This window comes from Buteo buteo, chromosome 17 (assembly GCF_964188355.1).
Source record: "Buteo buteo chromosome 17, bButBut1.hap1.1, whole genome shotgun sequence".
Lineage (NCBI taxonomy): Eukaryota > Metazoa > Chordata > Aves > Accipitriformes > Accipitridae > Buteo > Buteo buteo.
This window is the reverse complement of record NC_134187.1, coordinates 27958221-27977403: the sequence shown is the minus strand read 5'-3', so window position 1 is coordinate 27977403 and position 19183 is coordinate 27958221. Positions and strand designations below refer to the sequence as shown.

Genomic DNA, 19183 nt, shown 5'->3' with positions numbered 1-19183 from the left:
GACTTGGGGGGGGGGGGGGGGGCTGGATCTGGCTGGGAGCTGTCGCCCCCCCCCCCCCTCCCCAGCACCCACTTACCTCCCTCCTTGGGGACCTGGCCCCACTGGCAAAGGGAGGTGACAGTGTCACGCGTTGGGGGGGGGACACGGCGGCTCCTTTTATTGAGGGTCTTCCAGCACAGCAAGGTGGGGGGGGGGCTGGGGGGGGGTGTCCCTGGGGACACAGTGGGGTCGGGGTGGTTTTCGGGTTGTCCCCTCAGCCTGGCCGGTAACTGGGGTTGACGGTGGTGGTGGTGGCACTTCTGTAGAGGGGGTTGTTCTGTGGGGGGGGGAACAGCATTTGGGGGGGGGTCAGGGCCTTGACCCGGGGGTGGTGGTCCCAGTTTGGGGACAGGACGGGGTAGGTGGGGACGGTCACCTCGTTCCAACGGGCGTGCTGGCGTTCCCGCTGGAAGCGCCGGAATTCCCGCCGGTCGTAGACCTCGGTGGCGATGCGGTACAGCCCCAGCACCAGCAGCCCCAGCGCCACCGTCCCGGCCACCAGTCCGGCCACCAGCCCCGCCGTGCCCTCCGTCCCGGCTGGGGGAGAGGGGCAGGGCTGGGGGGGGGCTGTGGCGGCGAGGACCCCCCCCCCCAACCAGCCCTAGGGTCCCACAGACTCCAGGACCCCCACCCACAGGGTCCCATGAAGGTGAGGACCACCCACCCATAGGGTCCGCATGGGTGCAGGGAACCCCCCCCCCCATCCATGGGGTCCTGCGGGTGCAAAGAGTCCCGTTCCCCCCCCTCCCCGACCACCCAGCCATGGGTGTCTGGGGGTGCAAGGACGCTCCCCCCAGGTATATGGGGCCCTTGGGGCATGGGGGTCCCATAGGTGCAAACACCCCCCCCCCCAGGCGTAGGGCCCGGTGGGGTGCAGGGTTTATTGGGGGTGCAGGGACCCCCCCCCCTTGGTCAGGGTGTCCTCTGGGGTGCAGGGTCCCTCAGGACAGGGGACCCCCCCCCCCCCCAGGCAGGGGGTCCCTTAGGACATGGGGTCCCGTAGGGTGCAGGGACCCCCCGGGTGGAGGGTCTGTGGAGACACGGCATCCCTGGGGGGGGCATGGGGGTCCCCGGGGTGCCCCCGCACTCACCCTCCTCAACCCAGACGGTCAGCGTCACCTCCCTGTCCTCATCCTCATCCTCATCCTCGCCACCCCCTCCCTCGATGAGGATGAGGAGGACGCGGCCGTCCTCGGTCTTCTCCCGGCACCAGGCTTGGGGGTCCGGGGGGGCGCGGGCAGCACCCGGGTGGTGACGTGGGCGCAGGCACGGCTGCAGTTCCCCCGCAGCGGCCCCAGCCCGAAGGCGCTGCAGTCGGCGCAGTCCCTGGGGACCCCCGGCCCCCCCATCAGGGTGCTGGCCTTGGCCCCCCGTCCCCATGTCCCCATGTCCCCTGCCAGCTCCATCCCTGTCCCGCACCGTCCCTGTCCCATCCCCTGCCAGCCCCCACCCCATCCCCTCCACGCCCGTGTCCCCGTGTCCTCGTCCCCTCGTCCCCATCCCCTCAGCCCCCCCTACGCCCCCCATCCCCCTGTCCCCGTTCCCCCACCCTTGTCCTGTGTCCCAATCCTGGTCCCTGTCCCTCGCTGCGTCCCATGTCCCTGTCCCTATCCCCTCAGCCCCTGTCCCCTCCCCACCCGTGTCCCCATCCCAATCTCTGTCCCCATACCCCCCCTGGCCACCCCATTCCGCGCCCCCATGACCTCTGTCCCCACTCGCATCCCGTGTCCCCACCCATGTCCCATGTCCCCATCCCAATCCCGGTCCCTGTCCCCATCCCCTCAGCCCCTGTCCCCTCCCCACCCGTGTCCCCATCCCAATCTCTGTCCCCATACCCCCCCTGGCCACCCCATTCCGCCCCCCCATGACCTCTGTCCCCACTCGCATCCCGTGTCCCCACCCATGTCCCGTGTCCCCATCCCAATCCCGGTCCCTGTCCCATGTCCCCATGCCGGGGGGGGGGCTCACCGGAGGCGCTGGCAGGGGGTACGGCAGGAGGGGCAGCGGGCGCAGAAGGGTCCCACGTAGCCGGGCTGGCAGACGCAGCTCCCGCAGACGCAGCTCCCGTGGCCGCTGCATTCCCGGCCCCCCTGCAGGCAGCCCCCCCGGCCCAGGGGGCAACCGCAGCCGCTGCCCCCGAAGCCCTCGTGGCATCGACACGTCCCGCACACGCACTCGCCCCGCTGCGGGCCTGGGCACCCACCGCGCTGGCGTCACGCGGCCCCCAAACGGCCACCGCGGTGTCCCCTGGACACCCCGCTCCCGCGTGGGACCCGTGGGACAGGGACGGGACCACCCGTAGTGGGATGGGAACATGATGGAGATGGGACCCCCGTGGGGAGGGGACCCGTGGGGACAAGGGCACCTGAAGGGGACGGGACCCCCCCACGGGGACAGGGACTTGTGATGGGGACAGGAGCACGCCATGGGGATGGGACCCCCGTGGGGACAGGACCCGTGGGACAGGGACGGGACCACCCGTAGTGGGATGGGAACATGATGGGGACGGGACCCTCGTGGGGAGGGGACCCGTGGGGACAAGGGCACCTGATGGGGACGGGACCCCCCCACGGGGACAGGGACTTGTGATGGGGACAGGAGCACGCCATGGGGATGGGACCCCCGTGGGGACAGGACCCCCGTGGGACAGGGCCACACGATGGAGATGGGACCCCTGGGGACAGGGACATGTGACAGGGATGGGACCCTTGGGGACATGCCATGGGGACAGCCCCCCCCCCCCCAGGGATGGGCACCCCCAGGACGGGCACAGGCGTAGCCCCCGTGTCCCCCCCATGTGTCCCCCCCCCCACCTCCGCAGGGCAGCCCCTCGTGGCGCTCGCAGCCGCTGTTGTCGCACTGGCAGAGGGTCCCGCTGAGCCCGGGGGGGCACTCGCAGGCGCCGCAGACGCACCGGCCTCTCCCGCTGCAAGGGGGTCCCGTGCTGTTGGGGGGCCGGCAGCCCCCCGCCGCCTCCGCCGCCTCCCCCTCGCACTCACACCGACGGCCCCGACGGCCCCCCGGGCACCTGGGGCAAAAGTGGGGGGGGGGGGGATATCAGCCATGGTCAGCCCCCCCCTTGCCCCATGGGCACCCCCCTGCTTTGCCTCCATCCCCCCCCCCCCCTTGGACCCCCAGCCCACCCCCCCAGTTCCCCATCCTGCCCCCCCCCCACCCCCGGGTACCTGCAGACCCCGCAGAGGAGGGTGCCGCCGTGGCAGAGGGGGTCCTGGGGCCGGCGGTGGGTGCAGGAGCACCCGCAGAGGGTGTCCAGCTCCAGGCTCAGCTCCTCGGCGAAGCCCAGCACCCGCAGTCCCACCCGCTGCGGGGACCCCAGGCAGACCCCCGCCTGCACCCGCACCGTGAAGGTCACCTGGGGGGGGGGGTGGGGGTGGGGGTCACCCACGGCACAAGGGGATGGAGAAGGACACACAGACAGGTCAGACGGGGGGACACGCGGGTGGGTGCAGGATCAGTCCCTGGGGCTCTGCCACCCCTGCGGGTCCCCCACGTCCCAGCCCTGTCACCCCCCCAGGATGGGGGGGGGCCCATCCACCCCAACCTGACCCAGCCCAGCACCCCCAGCCCTACCCGCTGCCCCACAGGGCCGTGTCCCCCCCCAACCTGTGCCCCCCCTAACCTGTGCCCCCCCCCATGCCTCCCCCGTGCCTGTGCCGACGTCCCCCCCATGCCCACCAAGCCTGTGCCCATCTCCCCCTATATCCCCCCCCCCATGTCCCCCCACCTCCTGGTTGACACGGACGCCGGTGCAGAACCCCCCGTGGGGCCGGGGGGGGCCGGGGGGGCCCCCGCAGTGGGACTCGTAGCTGAGGCTGATGCCGGGGGGGAGCGGCGAGTGCTGCAGCTCCACGGTGGACGAGAGGCTCTGGGGGGGACGGGACGGGACAACGACACCCGTGGGTGTCAGCGCCCACCGACCCTCCCTGGGGGGGCACCCAGCCCACCCGTGTGTGCCCCCCCCCCTCACGTTGTAGGCGTCAGCGATGAGCTGCACCACGTTGCTGGAGTCCTCCCGCAGTTCCCCCACCACCGATTTGGGGATCAGGCGGCTCAGCTCCTGCGTGGGCACAGGGTCAGGGTGGGGGGGGGGACGGAACACCCAGGACCCCCCCCCATTGCGGGACAGCCCCCTCCCCACTCACCTGGTAGACGGGCACGGTGGGACCCGTCACGGCGAAGATGGGCTGGATGTTGGCGGCCGAAAGCACTTGGGCCAAGTGGCCCACCGAGGGGTAGTCCTGCGAGGTGGGGGGGGGACATGGGTGCTGGGTCCCCCTCCAACCTCACCGCCCCCCCCCCCCCCGGTGTCCGGGGACCTACATAGAGGTGGCTTTTGGCGTAGACGCCGCTGGCATCGAGGTGGCAGCGGGTGTCACTGGGGACGACGATGCCCCCCAGTTTGCCGTCGCCCGCCGTGTGGAAGGTGTCGTCGGAGGCGAAGACCAGCAGGCGGGTGACGGGGCGCCAGCCGATGAGCTCCTGGGGGGGGGCACGGGGTGGGGGGGGGGTCGCAACAGGGTGCACGCCGAGCTTGGACGCGGGCACGCGTGCTGGCGCGGGTTTTTGCGCGCGGGCATGCTTGCAGCCACGTTTCCAGGCAGTTGTGCTTGCACGCACGCTTACGGGGGGTTTTGCAGGCGGGCACGCTTGCGCGCGCACACACACACTTGCACACGCTCTTGCAGGCACCCACGCACGCAGGCTCGCTTGCAGGCATGCGTGCTTGCACGCACGCACGCTTGCACACGCTCTTGCAGGCGCACTTGCATGTGCTTTTGCGTGCAGCAACACTTGCACACACACTTGCAGGCAGGCACATTTGCACGCACGCAGGCTCGCTTGCAGGCATGCATGCATGCACGCACGCACGCTTGCACATGCTCTGGCAGGCGCACTTGCATGTAGCAACACTCGCACACACACTTGCAGGCAGGCAGGCACACCTGCACATGCTCTTGCACATGGTTTTGCAGGCAAGCACACTTGCACATCCTCTTGCAGGCAGGCATGCTTGCACGCACACTTGTGCATGCTCTTGCAGGCACCCACGCATGCAGGCTCGCTTGCAGGCAGGCAGGCATGCTTGCACGCACGCTTGCACACGCTTTTGCAGGTAAGCGCATTTGCACGCACACTTGCACACGCTCTTGCAGGCACCCACGCAGGCAGGCAGGTATGCTTGCATGCACGCTTGCACATGCTCTTGCAGGCACCCATGCACGCAGGCTCACTTGCAGGCATGCATGCTTGCACGCACGCACGCTTGCACATGCTCTTGCAGGCGCACTTGCATGTGCTTTTGCACGCAGCAACACTTGCACACACACTTGCACATGCTCTTGCAGGCGCACTTGCATGCAGCAACACTCGCACACACGCTTGCAGGCAGGCAGGCACACCTGCACATGCTCTTGCACATGCTTTCACAGGCAAGCACACTTGCACGTCCTCTTGCAGGCAGGCATGCTTGCAGGCATGCTTGCACGCACACTTGCACATCCTCTTGCAGGCAGGCATGCTTGCACGCACACTTGCACATGCTCTTGCAGGCACCCACGCATGCAGGCTCGCTTGCAGGCAGGCATGCTTGCACACACGCTTGCACATGCTCCTGCAGGCACCTACGCATGCAGGCTCGCTTGCAGGCAGGCACGCTTGCACGCACGCTTGCACACGCTTTCACAGGCAAGCGCATTTGCACGCACACTTGCACACGGTCTTGCAGGCACCCATGCAGGCACGCTTGCATGCACGCTTGCACACACTCTTGCAGGCAGACGCAATTGCAGGATCGCCTGCAGGCAGGCACGCTCGCACTCGCCCTTGCACGCAGGCACGCTCGCAGACCCGCACGCCCTCTTGCACGCAGAAACGCTTGCACGCACGCTCCCGTGCGCGGGCAACGCTTGCAAGCGAGCGCGGTTTCAGGCAGGGCCCCTCGCAGCCGCTCTTGCCCGCAGCCGCGCTCGCGCGCGCGCGCTTGCCCGCAGAAACGCTCGCGCGTCGGCCGGCAGCTCCCCTTGCACGCGCGCTCGCACGCACGTGCCCACCTCGCAGACGGCCACCTGCACGATGGCGTCGAAGCCGCCCTCGGGTGCGTCCAGGTTGCCGGAGATGCGCTGGCGGCTGACGCGTTCGGCGAATTCCCCGGCGTCGGGGGTGAGGGAGAGGACGTGGCGGAAGGCGACGGGGGGGTCGCAAGGTTCTTGCCGCTCGGGACAGGGGTTCCGCAGTTTGGAGGGCACCGTGCTGACGTAGGGCAGCACCGTCTTGTCCACGAAAGAACCGAAACCTGGCGGAGGACGAAGCGGTGGCGTCGCAGGAGCGTGGGGAAAAAAAAGAGGGGGGCGGGGGGGGGGGGGGCACCCGAGCACCCCGAAATCCCGCCGGCGCGTCCCCACCGATGCGGACGGAGGAGGTGACGTTGCGCAGGGCGGCCAGGAGGTCGCTGCCCAGCTTGCGGACGTTCTCCAGGTCGTCCCTCATGGAGTAGGAGAGATCCATCAGGTAGTAGAGGTCCACGGGGTGACCGGGTGCCCGCCGGAACCGCACCTGGAAACTCTGCTCCTCCCCTGGGGGGGGGGTCAGGGGGGGGGCCGGTGGCCAACCCCCCCCCCCCCCCCAAAACCAAGCCCTCGGCTCCCCCCCGCATCCCACCAGCACCCAGCATCGCTCCGTCCCCCCCCCCATCCTCCACCTTCCTCTTCACCCCCCCCAACCCACCCCCCATCCTCTTCCTCCCCCCCCCCCATTTTCTGCATCTTCTCCCCCCCCCTCCTCACCCGGCCTGAGTTGCAGCTGGATGCTCTGGGGCCGCAGCTGGGTGGGCCCCCCCCGGCCCCCCCCGGCCCCCAACTCCTCATCCTCCAGCACCCTCACGCCGCCGCGAGGCTCCACCACGGCGCCGGGGGGGCACCCAGCTCGCTCCAGGGTCTCCCGTGGGGCGCAGCGGGTGGCTTCGGCCTCCCCCCCCCGCGTGAAATCCTGTGGGAGACGGGGGGTCGGCGCCAGCACCCCCTGCCCCACCCTGCCCCCGCACCCACCGCTCCACGTGTGTGTGTCCCCCCACCCCACAGCCACCTGCACCCCCCCCGGCACCCACCTCCCTGGCGCCCACCGCTCTGCGCCCCACATCCCCCCAGCACCCATCGCCCCGGACCTCGCCTCCCTGCACCCCCCGTCCCTCTGCAGTGTCCCTCCGGCACCCCCCCCCTGCACCCCATGTTCCCCTGCACCCCAAATTCCCCTGCACCCCACCTTCCCCTGCACTCCACGTTCTGCATCTCCTGCACCCCAAATTCCCCTGCACTCCACGTTCCCCTGCACCCCACATTCTGCATCCCCTGCACCCCACGTTCCCCTACACCCCACGTTCCCTGCACCCCCTGCACCCCACGTTCCCCTGCACCCCTTGTTCTGCATCCCCTGCACCCCACGTACCCCTGCACCCCATCTTCCCCTGCACCCCACGTTCCCTGCACCCCCTGCACCCCACGTTCCCCTGCACCCCTTGTTCTGGATCCCCTGCACCCCATGTTCCCTGCACCCATCGTTCCCCTGCACCCCACGTTCTGCATCCCCTGCACCCCACTTTCCTCTGCACCCATCATTCTGCACCCCCTGCACCCCACATTCCCCTGCACCCCTCATTCTGTATCCCCTGCACCCCACCTTCCCCTGCACCCCTTGTTCTGCATCCCCTGCACCCCACGTACCCCTGCACCCCATCTTCCCCTGCACCCCACGTTCCCCTGCACCCCATGTTCCCCTGCACCCCCTGCACCCCACTTTCCCCTGCACCCCATCTTCCCCTGCACCCCACGTTCCCTGCACCCCCTGCACCCCACTTTCCCCTGCACCCCTTGTTCTGCATCCCCTGCACCCCATGTTCCCTGCACCCATTGTTCCCCTGCACCCCACGTTCTGCATCCCCTGCACCCCACTTTCCTCTGCACCCATCATTCTGCACCCCCTGCACCCCACGTTCCCCTGCACCCCTCATTCTGTATCCCCTGCACCCCACCTTCCCCTGCACCCCACGTTCTGCACCCCCTGCACCCCACTTTCCCCTGCACCCCACGTTCCCCTGCACCCATCATTCTGCACCCCCTGCACCCCCCGTTCCCCTGCACCCCTCACCCTGCCTCCCCATGTCCCTGCCCCCCGAGGGGACATGGGAGACAGACGGGTGCTGAGGGGGGGCCCCCCCCCCCCCCGGCTGTTTGTCACTGAGGTTTTGCTGCTTCCTGGTGACAAACCGCAGGGATGGGGCGGGGGGGGGGGTCATGCAAGGGAAGGGGGGGGGCCTGGCACCCACCGGGCCCCACAGCACATGGGGGGGGCCCTGAGACAATAGGCACCCTCATGGGATACTTGGGGGGCCCAGGGACCCCCAGGCTGGGACACCCCCCCCCCGGCACCCCACCCAAAGGGACACCAGCCCCCCCCCGCCCCCCCCCTCCTGCAACAGGATGCTGCAGCCCCACGGGGACCCCAGGGACCCCCCCACGGACATGGGGTCTTCGTGGGGACCCCCCAGGACACGGTGATTCCCCCCCCCCACGGGAAATGGGGACCGCATGGAACCCCCCCCATGGGACACGGGGACCCCACATCTCGGGGGGACCCCACATCTCAGGGGGACCCCCACGCACCCCAACCCACCCCACTCCCCCACCCTGCGAGTCCCCCAAAGCCACACTGTGACCCCCCCACGGCCACGACCCCCCCCCCGGGAAATGGGGACCGCATGGAACCCCCCCCATGGGACACGGGCACCCCACATCTCGGGGGGACCCCACATCTCAGGGGGACCCCCACGCACCCCACTCCCCCAGCCTGCGACCCCCCCAAAGCCACACTGTGACCCCCCCACGGCCACGACCCCCCCCCCAGGGAAATGGGGACCGCATGGAACCCCCCCATGGGACACGGGCACCCCACATCTCAGGGGGACCCCCCATCTCAAGGCGACCCCCAGCGCACCCCACTCCCCCACCCCACCCCGCGACCCCCCCAAAGCCACACTGTGACCCCCCCCCCAGCCACGACCCCCCCCCTCCCCGGGCCACAACGCCCCCCAGTATGGTGGGGAACCCCCAAAACCTTGAGCTCTGCAGGTGGGGGGGGGGGTCAGGGTGAGGAGGGGGGGTGGGTGTCGATCGGGGGGGGGGGGGTGTCCCCCCCCCCACTCACCGGGTGCTCGCACCAGGCGCATCGCGGGTGGGAGCGGACACACGCCTCGCAGGACGCCTGCGGCTCGCAAGACCCTGGGGACACCCGGGGGGGGGGGGGGGGTCAGGGTGCTTAGGGTGGAGGAAGGGACCCCCCCCCCCCCCCCAAAAAAAATCCCCTTTACCTTCCCCGGCCCCCCCCGGGGCCGCCAGCAGCAGCGGCAGCAGCAGGAGCCCCCCCGGCCGCCCCATGGCCCCGGCGCTACTGGGAGGCGGCCGGGGGGGGGGACGGGACGACATGGGGGGGGGCGGCTCCCCGGGGGGGGGGGGGGCGGCTCCCCGGGGGGGGGGGCGGGGCCGCATCCTGCCCCCGGGCGGGGGTGGGGAGGGGTAACCTTAGGGGGGGGGGCCGGGGGGGTATGGGGGGGGGGGAGGTCCCCGGGGGGGGGGGGGTCGGCGGTACGAGGGGTGCACTGGCCACTGGGGGGGGGGAACGGGGTTGGGGGCCCCCCCCCCACCCCGGGGGGGTCCCCGTTGTCTTGGGGGTGCCCCCCTTATCCCTGTGCCCCCCCCCCCCGTTATCCTAGAGGTGCCCCCCCTTATCCCTGGGGGGGGTCCCCAACTGTTCCCAAGGGTTGGGGGGGGTCCCCAACTCTCCCCAAGGGGGGGGGGGGGGCAGGGGTGTCCGCAATCATCCTCGAGGGGGGGTCCCCCATCATCTCGGGGTCCCCCCCTGGTTCCAAGAGTCCCGTGTGTGTGTGTCCCCCCCCCAGCGCCTCCCCCGCTCCCCCCCACGACACCAGGACCCCCCCCCAAATTTCCATCACTTTATTTTGCAAAAATAGAAAAGTCCCGTGTCCCCTCCCCCAGCGAAAGGGGGGGGGGCGGGTGGGCTGTAAACATGGCAGAAGGGCCCCCCCCGGCAAGAGGGGGGGGGGGACAGCTCGGACACCGGGGGGGGGGTGGCAGGGGGCAGCGGCGGGGGTCTACCCCCCCCCCGGGCCGGGGGGACCCCGGTGTAAACGCAAAGGAATAAATAACAGGCGAAAAGTGCTGCCCCGGGGGGGGGGCACCCCCCCGTGTAGTGTAACAGGCCCCCCCCGAGGGCTGTGCACCCCTAAATTGGGGGGGGGGGGGCAAATTGGGGGGGGGGCCAGGGACCCTCCCCATCCAGCCAGGCTGGGAGTAACAGACATTTGGGGGGGGGGGGCAGTTTGGTCCCGGGGGGCAGTTGGGGTGTGATACACCCCTCCCCCCCCAAAGCTGCCCTGGGGGGGGGGCACCAGGCATGGGCCCCCCCATGGCATTGGGGTCACTGTGACTATGGCTTGAGACCCCCCCTGGCAATACTGGGGGGGTCTAGGGGGGGTCACCTTGTGCCCCTCATCTTTGGTCTCTATAGTGTTCTGTGCCGGGGGGGGGGGGGGGAGAGCAGGGGGGGGATTTTGGGGTCCCCCCACCCCAACAGCGTCAAAAAGCAAAACCCAGAAGCGGCGCCCCACCCCCCCACCCCCCAAATATAAAATAAACCAGCAAATAAAATGCCCCCCTCAGAATGGGGGGGGGGGGTCCTGCCTGTGCCCCAGCAGTGCCCGGGGGGGGGGGGGGGGGGGAGGGAATGGGGGTGCCCCCCCCTCCAAATCCACCCTGTCTCCAATAAATAAAGTCCCGGATGCCTGGGCCCCCCCCCCCCCCCCCGGTTTGACGAGGGGGAGGTGCGTAGCAGGGGGGGGCACCCCGGGGGGTGTCAGGCATTAATTTGGGGAGGGGGGAGGCAATTTCTGTCCATCGTTGCCCCCCCCCTCAAATCCCCCCCCCCAATACAAGGGTGGGGGGGCTGTAGCAGGGCTGGGGGGGGGGGGTAGGGCTTTGGCGTGAAGCTGAGGTTGGGGTGGGGGGGCCCCTCTGGGCCCCCCAGCTTAAGGCAATAGCTCTGCCACGGGGTCCCCCCCGGGCCGGCTCCGTCAGTCTCTGGAGCCCCCCCCCCAAGTTTGGGGGGGGGGGGCGCACACCATGGGGGTTCCCCCTCCCCGGAGCAAGGAGAGGGGGCCCTGGAAGGCAGTTGTGAATGTCCAACCCCGGTGGGGGGGTTATGGTGGCTCTCCCCCCCCCAACCCCCAGCACAGGCAGGGGGCTATAGGGAAGCGGGGGGGCCGGGGGGGCTGTCCTGGGCGGCGGGGGGCTCTGGGGGTGGGGGGGGCTGCGCCGCCTCCTCCTCCTGGAACATCTCGGGGTTCTCCAGCATCTCCCGGATGAGGGGGGGCATCGGCCCCGGGATCTCCATCTTCAGCGTGATGGCTCGCTCTGCGCCTGCGGGACCCCCCCCCGTCAGCTGACAGCCGTGCCCCCCCCCCGTGAGCTTCAAACCCCCCCCCACAAGCAAGCCCCCCACCCTGCGAGCTTCCCCCAAAAAGCAAGCCCCTCCGAGCACCTTCCCCGCAAGCATCACCAGGAGCTCCCCCCCAGCACCCCCCCCCCCAAAACAGCCCCCACACGAGCTTCCCTGCCACCTTCCCACCCCAGGAGCCAGCCCCTCCGAGCCCCCCCCCCACCTACAAGTTTCCCCCCCCCATGAACAAGCCCCTCCAAGCATCCCCCCAAATTTCCCCCCTACGTTTCCCCGCGAGCATCCCCCCTCGTGAACATCATCCCCGTGAGCTTCCCCCCCCCCGTGAGCGAGCCCCTCCGAGCACCCCCCACCCACAAGAGTTCCCCCCCCCCTGGCGAGCACCCCCCCACCATCTCCCCGCCGCCAGCTTCCCCCCACGAACAAGCCCCTCTGAGCACCCCAAATTTTTCCCCCCGCAACCTTCCCCCACCCCTCTCCCTTCCAGGACCCTCCCAGGCCTTTGGGGGGGGGGGGGGTCCTGGGGGTCCCCCCCTCACCCTTGGTGCTGATGCCACGCAGGTCGGTGATCTTCATGAGCATTCGGGGGAACATGTGGGGCTGGCGGGGCCGGCGTCGGCGCGCGTAAACCTTCAGCGCTTCCAGCAGCGGCTCCTGCAGCTTCTCCACCTTCTCCGGCTCCTCCAGGTCCATGCGGTCTGGACGGGGGGGGGGGACACACATGGTGGGGGGGGGTGTCACCAGCCCCGGTCACCCCCTTTCCGTCCTCTGTGGCCCCTCGTCTGACACCCGTCCCTGAGCCCCGAATCCCGCAGGGTGTCCCTGGCGTCCCCACTGCCTCCTGATCCGGAGGTCCCGTGTCCCAGCTGCCTCCTGGCCTGGTGGTCCCGATGTCCCCACGTCCTCCTGATCCGCAGGTCCCTGCGTCCCCTTGTCCCTGCTTCCTCCTGGCCCTGAGGTCCCCGTGTCCTTGCTGCCCCATCATCCCGAGACCCCCACGTCCCTGCCACCTCCTGGACCGGGGGTCCCGCGTCCCCACTGCATCCTAGCCTGGAGCTCTTCCATGATGATCCCACGTCCTCCTGGCCTGGAGGTCCCCATGTCCCCCCATCCCCACTGCCCCCTGATCTGGAGGTCCCCATGTCCCCATGTCCCCAGTACCTCCTGGAAGACAGGTCCCCGTGTCCCTGCCACCTCCTGGACCAGGGGTCCTGCATCTCCACGTCCCTGCTACCTCCTGGACCGGGGGTCCCGCATCCCCACGTCCCTGCTGCATCCTAGCCTGGAGCTTCTCCATGTCCCCACGTCCTCCTGCCCTGGAGGTCCCCATGTCCCCACGTCCCCGCTGCCTCCTGATCCGGAGGTCCCCATGTCCCCAGTACCTCCTGGAAGACAGGTCCCCGTGTCCCTGCCACCTCCTGGACCGGGGGTCCCGCATCCCCACGTCCCTGCTACCTCCTGGACCGGGGGTCCCCGTGTCCCCACGTCCCTGCTGCATCCTAGCCTGGAGCTTCTCCATGTCCCCACGTCCTCCTGCCCTGGAGGTCCCCATGTCCCCACGTCCCCACTGCCCCCTGATCTGGAGGTCCCCATGTCCCCAGTACCTCCTGGAAGACAGGTCCCCGTGTCCCTGACACCTCCTGGACCGGGGGTCCCGCATCCCCACGTCCCTGCTGCATCCTAGCCTGGAGCTCCTCCATGTCCCCACGTCCTCCTGCCCTGGAGGTCCCCATGTCCCTACGTCCCCGCTGCCTCCTGCCCTGGAGGTCCCCATGTCCCTACGTCCCCGCTGCCTCCCGATTTGGAGGTCCCCATGTCCCCAGTACCTCCTGGAAGACAGGTCCCCGTGTCCCTGCCACCTCCTGGACCAGGGGTCCTGCATCTCCACGTCCCTGCTACCTCCTGGACCGGGGGTCCCCGTGTCCCCACATCCCTGCTGCATCCTAGCCTGGAGCTCCTCCATGTCCCCACGTCCTCCTGGCCTGGAGGTCCCCATGTCCCCACGTCCCAGCTGCCTCCTGAGCCAGAGGTGCCCGTGTCCCTGCTACCTCCTGGCCTGGAGGACCCCCTGTGTGTGTCCCCCCCAGTCCCCCACCTCCGCAGATGAGGCAGATGGCGCTGAGCAGCCCGGTCTCGGTGTCGTCCATCTGGAGGGGCAGCAGCTGCCCGGCGAAGGCGAAGACGAGGTCGGTGAGGGGCCCGAAGCCGGCGTTGTGCATCTGCGTCCGATTCAGCGTCAGCCCGTCCGAGAAGGTCATGGTGTCCTGCTCCGGCGTGTAGCGCGTGCAGATCCGCAGCATCTACGGGGGACGGACGTGGCCGGGGGGGGGGGGGGGCGGTCAGGACCCCTGTGTGGCACCCCCCTGACCTCCCCTCCGCCCCGGACCCTCACCAGGATATCGAGGCACGCGGCCTTGAGGAGGGTGATCTGGTCGGCCATGCTGAGGGCGGTGAAGCCGGGCAGGCGCTTGGCGAACTCCACGATTTTGATGATGCACTTGGTGGCCAACTCGCTGAACTTGTCCCACAGCCCCAGGTCCAGCTGCACCCGGTGGTCAGCGCTCGAGTTCTTGGCGAGGGGGACGGACAGACAAGCAAGGGGCCTCAACTACGGGTCTGAGGGTGGTGGGGGTCCCCCCCCCCGCCCCCGGTGCCCCCTCCCCGGGTGCTCACCGTGGTGTATTTGCCCAGCTGGCAGAGGGAGGGGAAGGTCTCCTGGTGGGCTCTGCTGACCTTCTGCACCAGCTCCTCCAGCTCCGGGCTCAGCTCGTAGCTCTCGGCCGTCACCTCCTCCTTCACCTCCTTCTTCTTCTTGTTCCTGTCGTTACGGACGGCTGCGGGGGGGGGGGGGGATGGAGGATCAGGAGGGGATTTGGGGGTGCCCCCCACCCCCTCCCCAGGCGGTGTTTCCTGGCCCCCCCCCCCCCCCCTCCTTTCACCGGGGCGCGCGGACAGGATGCGTCAGCAGGATATCCACATATAGCACAATGCAGCCGGAGGGGATGCCAAGGCCCCCCACCCTGGGGGGGGCACCGGCCAAGCCAACCCCCCCACCTCCAGGGGCATCACCAGCCCTGCCTGCCCGCCCCCCCCCCAAATCCTCCCAAGGGACAGGGACATCCCCACCGTGAGGGTGCCCAGCCCTGCAGGGACGGACCCAGAGGGACATCGGTGATGCCCGGCGGAGCGGGGGGGGACGGTGGTGTCCCCCCCGCCTCGGGACCCCCCCCCCCCCCAGGACCCCGGCGCACCTTCCTTGGACATGCCGACCTCGAAGCACTTCTGGAGGCGGCAGAACTGGCAGCGGTTGCGCGTCACCTTGTTGATCTGGCAGTTCTTGTCCCGGTGGCACGTGTACACCATGTTCTTCTGGATGCTGCGGCGGAAAAAGCCCTGGGGGGGACATGGGGGGATGATGGGGGGGGGCTGGTGGCATATGTGGGGGGTGCTCCCCAGTCCCAGTTCCCCAGTGACCCCTACCCAGCAAGGTTCCCCAACGCCCAGGGCGGGGGGAGCTCCCCAGAGTCCCGGGGGGGGGGGGGGGCTCTCCAGTGCCCTCCCAGCAAGACTACCTAGTACCAGTGGGGGGGTCCCCAGCATCCCCAGTGGGGGGGTTCCTAGCGCTTGGCGGGGTCCCCAGTATTGCCCAGCAAGGCTCCCCAGCATCCCTGGGGGCGGGGGGCTCCCCAGTGCCCCCCCTGCGCAGGCTCCCTAGTGCTCCCAGGATTCCCCACTCCCCCCATGGGGTCCGCAGTGCCCGGGGAGGGTGGGGGGTGTGGGGGGGGTGTCCCCGGGCCCCCCCCTCACCTTGCAGCCCTCGCAGGAGCTGACGCCGTAGTGGTAGCCCGAGGACTTGTCGCTGCAGACGAAGCAGGGCTTGTAGACGCGGGGCGGGGGGGGCGGCGAGGGCGAGCTGGGCACCATCTCCTCCGAGCTCCGGCTCTGGGTCTCCACGGCTGCGGGGGGGGGGACACACAAAAGAGGCGGGGGGGGTCAGGCAGCTGCTGGAGACACCACTTCACCCCCCCCAACCTGCATGAGACCCCCAAGGCTGGGAGAGGACACCACCCTACGTTGCTGGTTGAGGGGGAGGGGGGAAACTGAGGCACGGGGGGGGGGCAGGAGTCTGGCTGGCCCCTCCCTATTCGCGTGGGTCATGGGGGTCCCCGTGGGGTGGGAAGGGGTAACGGGGGGTCCCAGGGGCTGTCCCCAGGGAGCTGCGTCTGTCCTGGGGGGGGAACTGAGGGACAGGGACAGAGGGGGGGACAATGAGGAGACAAGGTACGGGGGGGGGGTGCAGGCCAGGACCCCCTCACCATACACCCACATGCCCCCCCCCACCTACCCAGGGCCCCTGCAACCCCCCCAGCCCCAAAACTGGGGGGGTGCGGGGGTCCTAGCCCCCCCAATGGCCCTGGGGGTGCCACCACGGGGTGGTGACATCAATGTCACTGCTGGGGGGTGGGGGGGACACACACACACAGGCGGACCCCACCCTGCCCCGCAGCCCGGGCGGGCAGCTGGGGGTGGGTGAGGTTTTTTTTGTGTGTGTGTGTGTGTGTGTGTGTTTTTATAAAAAAAGCCGAAATTGCTGAAATTGAGGAAATTCCTGCCCTCGCCCGGCGTCAAACAGCCCATTTATAACCGGCCCTAAAACGGTTGCAGCTGGGCCGGGGGGGGGACGACAGGGGGAACACACAACACGGGTGGGAGCCCCCCCCCGCCTCGCACACGCATGTGCGCACACACACACACACTCACTCCATGGTCACCCGAAAACAAACAGGGCCCCCCCCCCCCTCCGCCCCCCGCCCTGGAAATGCAACCGCAATGGGCGCCACACCCTGTGACACCCCCTCGCACGCTCACCTCGCACGCCCCTTGTGCGAGTGGGGGGGGAGCATGCGTGGGGTGCCCCCCCCCCCAGTCCCCCCAAAGCCACTGGGACCCGTCTGGGGGCACCTCAAGTGGTGGGGGGGTGGATCTGCCCCCCCCCAGGTGCTGTTGGTGCCCCACAGAGGGTGCTGGGGGATGGTTTTTTTTGGGGGGGGGCACACTGGGGTTCCCCTCCCCGTGCCTCAGTTTCCCCTCAAGGCTAAGTTTTGATTTTTGGGGGGGGGGGGTCTGACCCAACTCCAGGCACCAACCCAAAAAAACCAGCACCCCAAAACCACCCGTGGGGGGGGGCACACCCCATTGGGGATGGGAAACAACACTGCGGGGACCCCCCCCAAAACCCCCCCTCCGTTTTTGGGGGGCCGCCTGGCTTCAAGGCAGGGTTCCCCCCCTCAGCCCTCCACAGAGCCTAACTTGGGGGGGGCAGGGGGACCCCCCCGGCCCAACCGGGAGCTGCTGGCCCCCCCAGTCACCCGGCTGAAGAGGGGGGGCCCCCCCCAGCCCCCCCCGGGGGGGGGTGAGGCCGGTTTTGGGGCGGCCCCGCAGGGGTTAAGTGCCACATTGGCAGCGGCGCTGGGCGGGTGCGGCAGCCCCGGACTGGAACCAGTTGGGCCGGGGAGCTGGGAAAGGGGGGGGGCACCGGGAACGGGGGGGGGGGGGGGGGGCGAGCCCCGCCTGCGGGCACCGGGACGGGATGGGGGGGGGTTTGGGGGGGGTCCCGCTGCATCGCCAGCCCCCCCCGAAGCTGGCGGGACCCCCCCCCCCCCAGCCTGTTTGTGTCCAAATTTCCACGGGGCTCGGGGGGGGGGGGGGAAGGCTGCGGCTGCCCCCCCCCCAGGCCCCATGGGGTGTCCGGCCCCAAAGCGGGTCCTTACTGCTGCCCCCCCCAATGGGTCCAGGACCCCAAATCGGCTTCAACCCCCCCCCCCAAAGGGCTCCTTTGTGGTACCCCCAAATAGGGTCCACGTCCCCGTGTCCCCCCCCCAAACCGGGTCCCTGCTGCTGCTGCCCCCCCCCAAACCGGGTCCCGATCCCCGTGCCCCCCCCCCCCCAAAAGCACTCCCCGTCCCCCCCCCCGGGGTCCTTCATGCCACCCCCCCCAAACCAGTATGACCCCACCGCCGGGTCCCTCCTGCACTGGGTGCCACGGGGATGAGGTGGGGGGTCCAACCCCTCTCTCCCCCCCCCCCTTTACACCCCCCCCCCCAGGCACACGCAACCCCCCCCCCTCCACACCCCCGCGCGTCACACACCCAAGTTTCCACACCCCCGCGCGTCACTGGCACACGCTCACACTCACTCACGCTTACTCACACCCCCGCAGTTACACACCCGCTCCCACTCCCCCCCCCCGTGGGTCGCAGACACGCGTGAACACCCCCCCCCCCCACTCGCCCCCCCGTCCCGTCCCCGCTCCCGCTGTCTGCGACCCGCACGGCGTCCCAGCCCCCCCCCCCCTCGCCCCCTCACACCCACCCGCTCACACTCGCCCCCCCCCCGTACCGCGGCGGGCGGGCGGCGGCCAGGCGAAGGGCGGCAGGGCCCCGCAGCGCGGCCCGTACCCCGCCTTGCGCAGGGCGCAGGCCCCGCGGTTGGTCACGTCGTGCAGCCGCCGCGGCCCCGCCAGCGCCTCCAGGCAGTCGTACATGGCGGCGGCGGCGGCGGCGGCGGGGGGGGGGCGGAAAAAAAAACCTCACCGGGCCCCGATCCCGGCCCCGGCCCCGGCCCCGGCCCCGGCGGGGTGCGGCGCGGCCCGGCCCGGCCCCGCGGCCCAGCGACCGGGGCGGGGGCGGGGCGAGGGGGCGGGGCCGGGCGAGGGGGCGGGGCCGGGGGCGGGGCCGGGCGGGCACACGCGCCGGTATCGGGGGCGGGGGGGGGGGGGATGAGGGGGGGGCCGGAGGCGCGGAGGGGCAGCGGCGGCGGGTCACGCGCACGCGGTGTCACACGCACACGCGGTGTCACAGACACACGCGGTGTCACACACAGATGCGCTGTCACACACACGCGCGGTGTCACAGACACACACGGCGTCACACACGCAGTGTCACAGACACACACACGCAGTGTCACACACACACACGGTGTCACACACGCAGTGTCACGCGCGCACACGGTGTCACGCGCACACACACGCGGTGCCACACACACGCGGTGTCACACACACACGGTGTCACAAACACAAACGGTGTCACACACACACGGTGTCACACATGCACACGCAGTGTCACAAACGCATACGGTGTCACACACGCATGGCGTCACACACGCGGTGTCACGCATACACATGGTGTCACACACACGCAGTGTCACGCACAGATGCGGTGTCACACACACGGTGTCACACACGCACACGCGGTGTCATACACATACGGTGTCACACACACGGTGTCACACACACCGTGTCACACATGCACATGCGGTGTCACACACACAGTGTCACACACATGCAGCGTCACACACGCACACACGGTGTCGCAAACGCACACGGTGTCACACGCACACAGAGTGTCACACACACGGTGTCGCGCACACACACGATGTCACACACACGCCGTCACACACACGGTGTCACGCGCACACGCGGTGTCACTCACACGCGGTGTCATACACACACGTGTCACACACGGTGTCACACACACGCAGTGTCACGCACACACACAGTGTCACACACACACGGTGTCACGCACGCAGTGTCACACAAACACAG

The 19183-nt window shown here is 69.9% G+C and overlaps 2 protein-coding genes across 2 annotated transcripts; both read right to left on the bottom strand.

Moving 5' to 3' along the window:
* Window positions 1-71: 71 nt before the first annotated feature.
* On the bottom strand, window positions 72-9504 carry ITGB7 (integrin subunit beta 7). The gene is given in 16 exon segments (XM_075049889.1): window positions 72-316; window positions 416-576; window positions 1131-1268; window positions 1271-1365; window positions 2008-2230; window positions 2853-3067; window positions 3225-3412; window positions 3785-3925; window positions 4028-4117; window positions 4203-4298; window positions 4381-4539; window positions 6111-6352; window positions 6462-6632; window positions 6843-7044; window positions 9256-9329; window positions 9419-9504. Coding segments are annotated over 16 exon segments (2325 nt in total). The 5' UTR covers window positions 9486-9504; the 3' UTR covers window positions 72-253.
* A 542-nt stretch (window positions 9505-10046) lies between these two features.
* Window positions 10047-18261, bottom strand: RARG (retinoic acid receptor gamma). The gene is made up of 8 exons (XM_075049363.1): window positions 17980-18261; window positions 15388-15536; window positions 14832-14973; window positions 14254-14414; window positions 13973-14149; window positions 13676-13880; window positions 12120-12278; window positions 10047-11543 (listed from the first exon to the last, which is right to left on the bottom strand). The coding sequence occupies exons 1-8, from the start codon at window positions 18122-18124 to the stop codon at window positions 11368-11370; spliced, it is 1314 nt and encodes a 437-aa protein (XP_074905464.1). The 5' UTR covers window positions 18125-18261; the 3' UTR covers window positions 10047-11367.
* Window positions 18262-19183: the final 922 nt, after the last annotated feature.

Bases quoted from the DNA above. Each gene is read 5' to 3' on its own strand.
- RARG (XM_075049363.1), bottom strand. From the start codon at position 18,124: ATGTACGACTGCCTGGAGGCGCTGGCGGGGCCGCGGCGGCTGCACGAC. The intron at 14,974-15,387 runs GTGAGGGGGGGG...TGTCCCCCCCAG, and splicing joins GCTCCTGCGAGGGCTGCAAG to GGCTTTTTCCGCCGCAGCAT. The intron at 14,415-14,831 runs GTGCGCCGGGGT...CCCCCCCCGCAG, and splicing joins GGTCGGCATGTCCAAGGAAG to CCGTCCGTAACGACAGGAAC.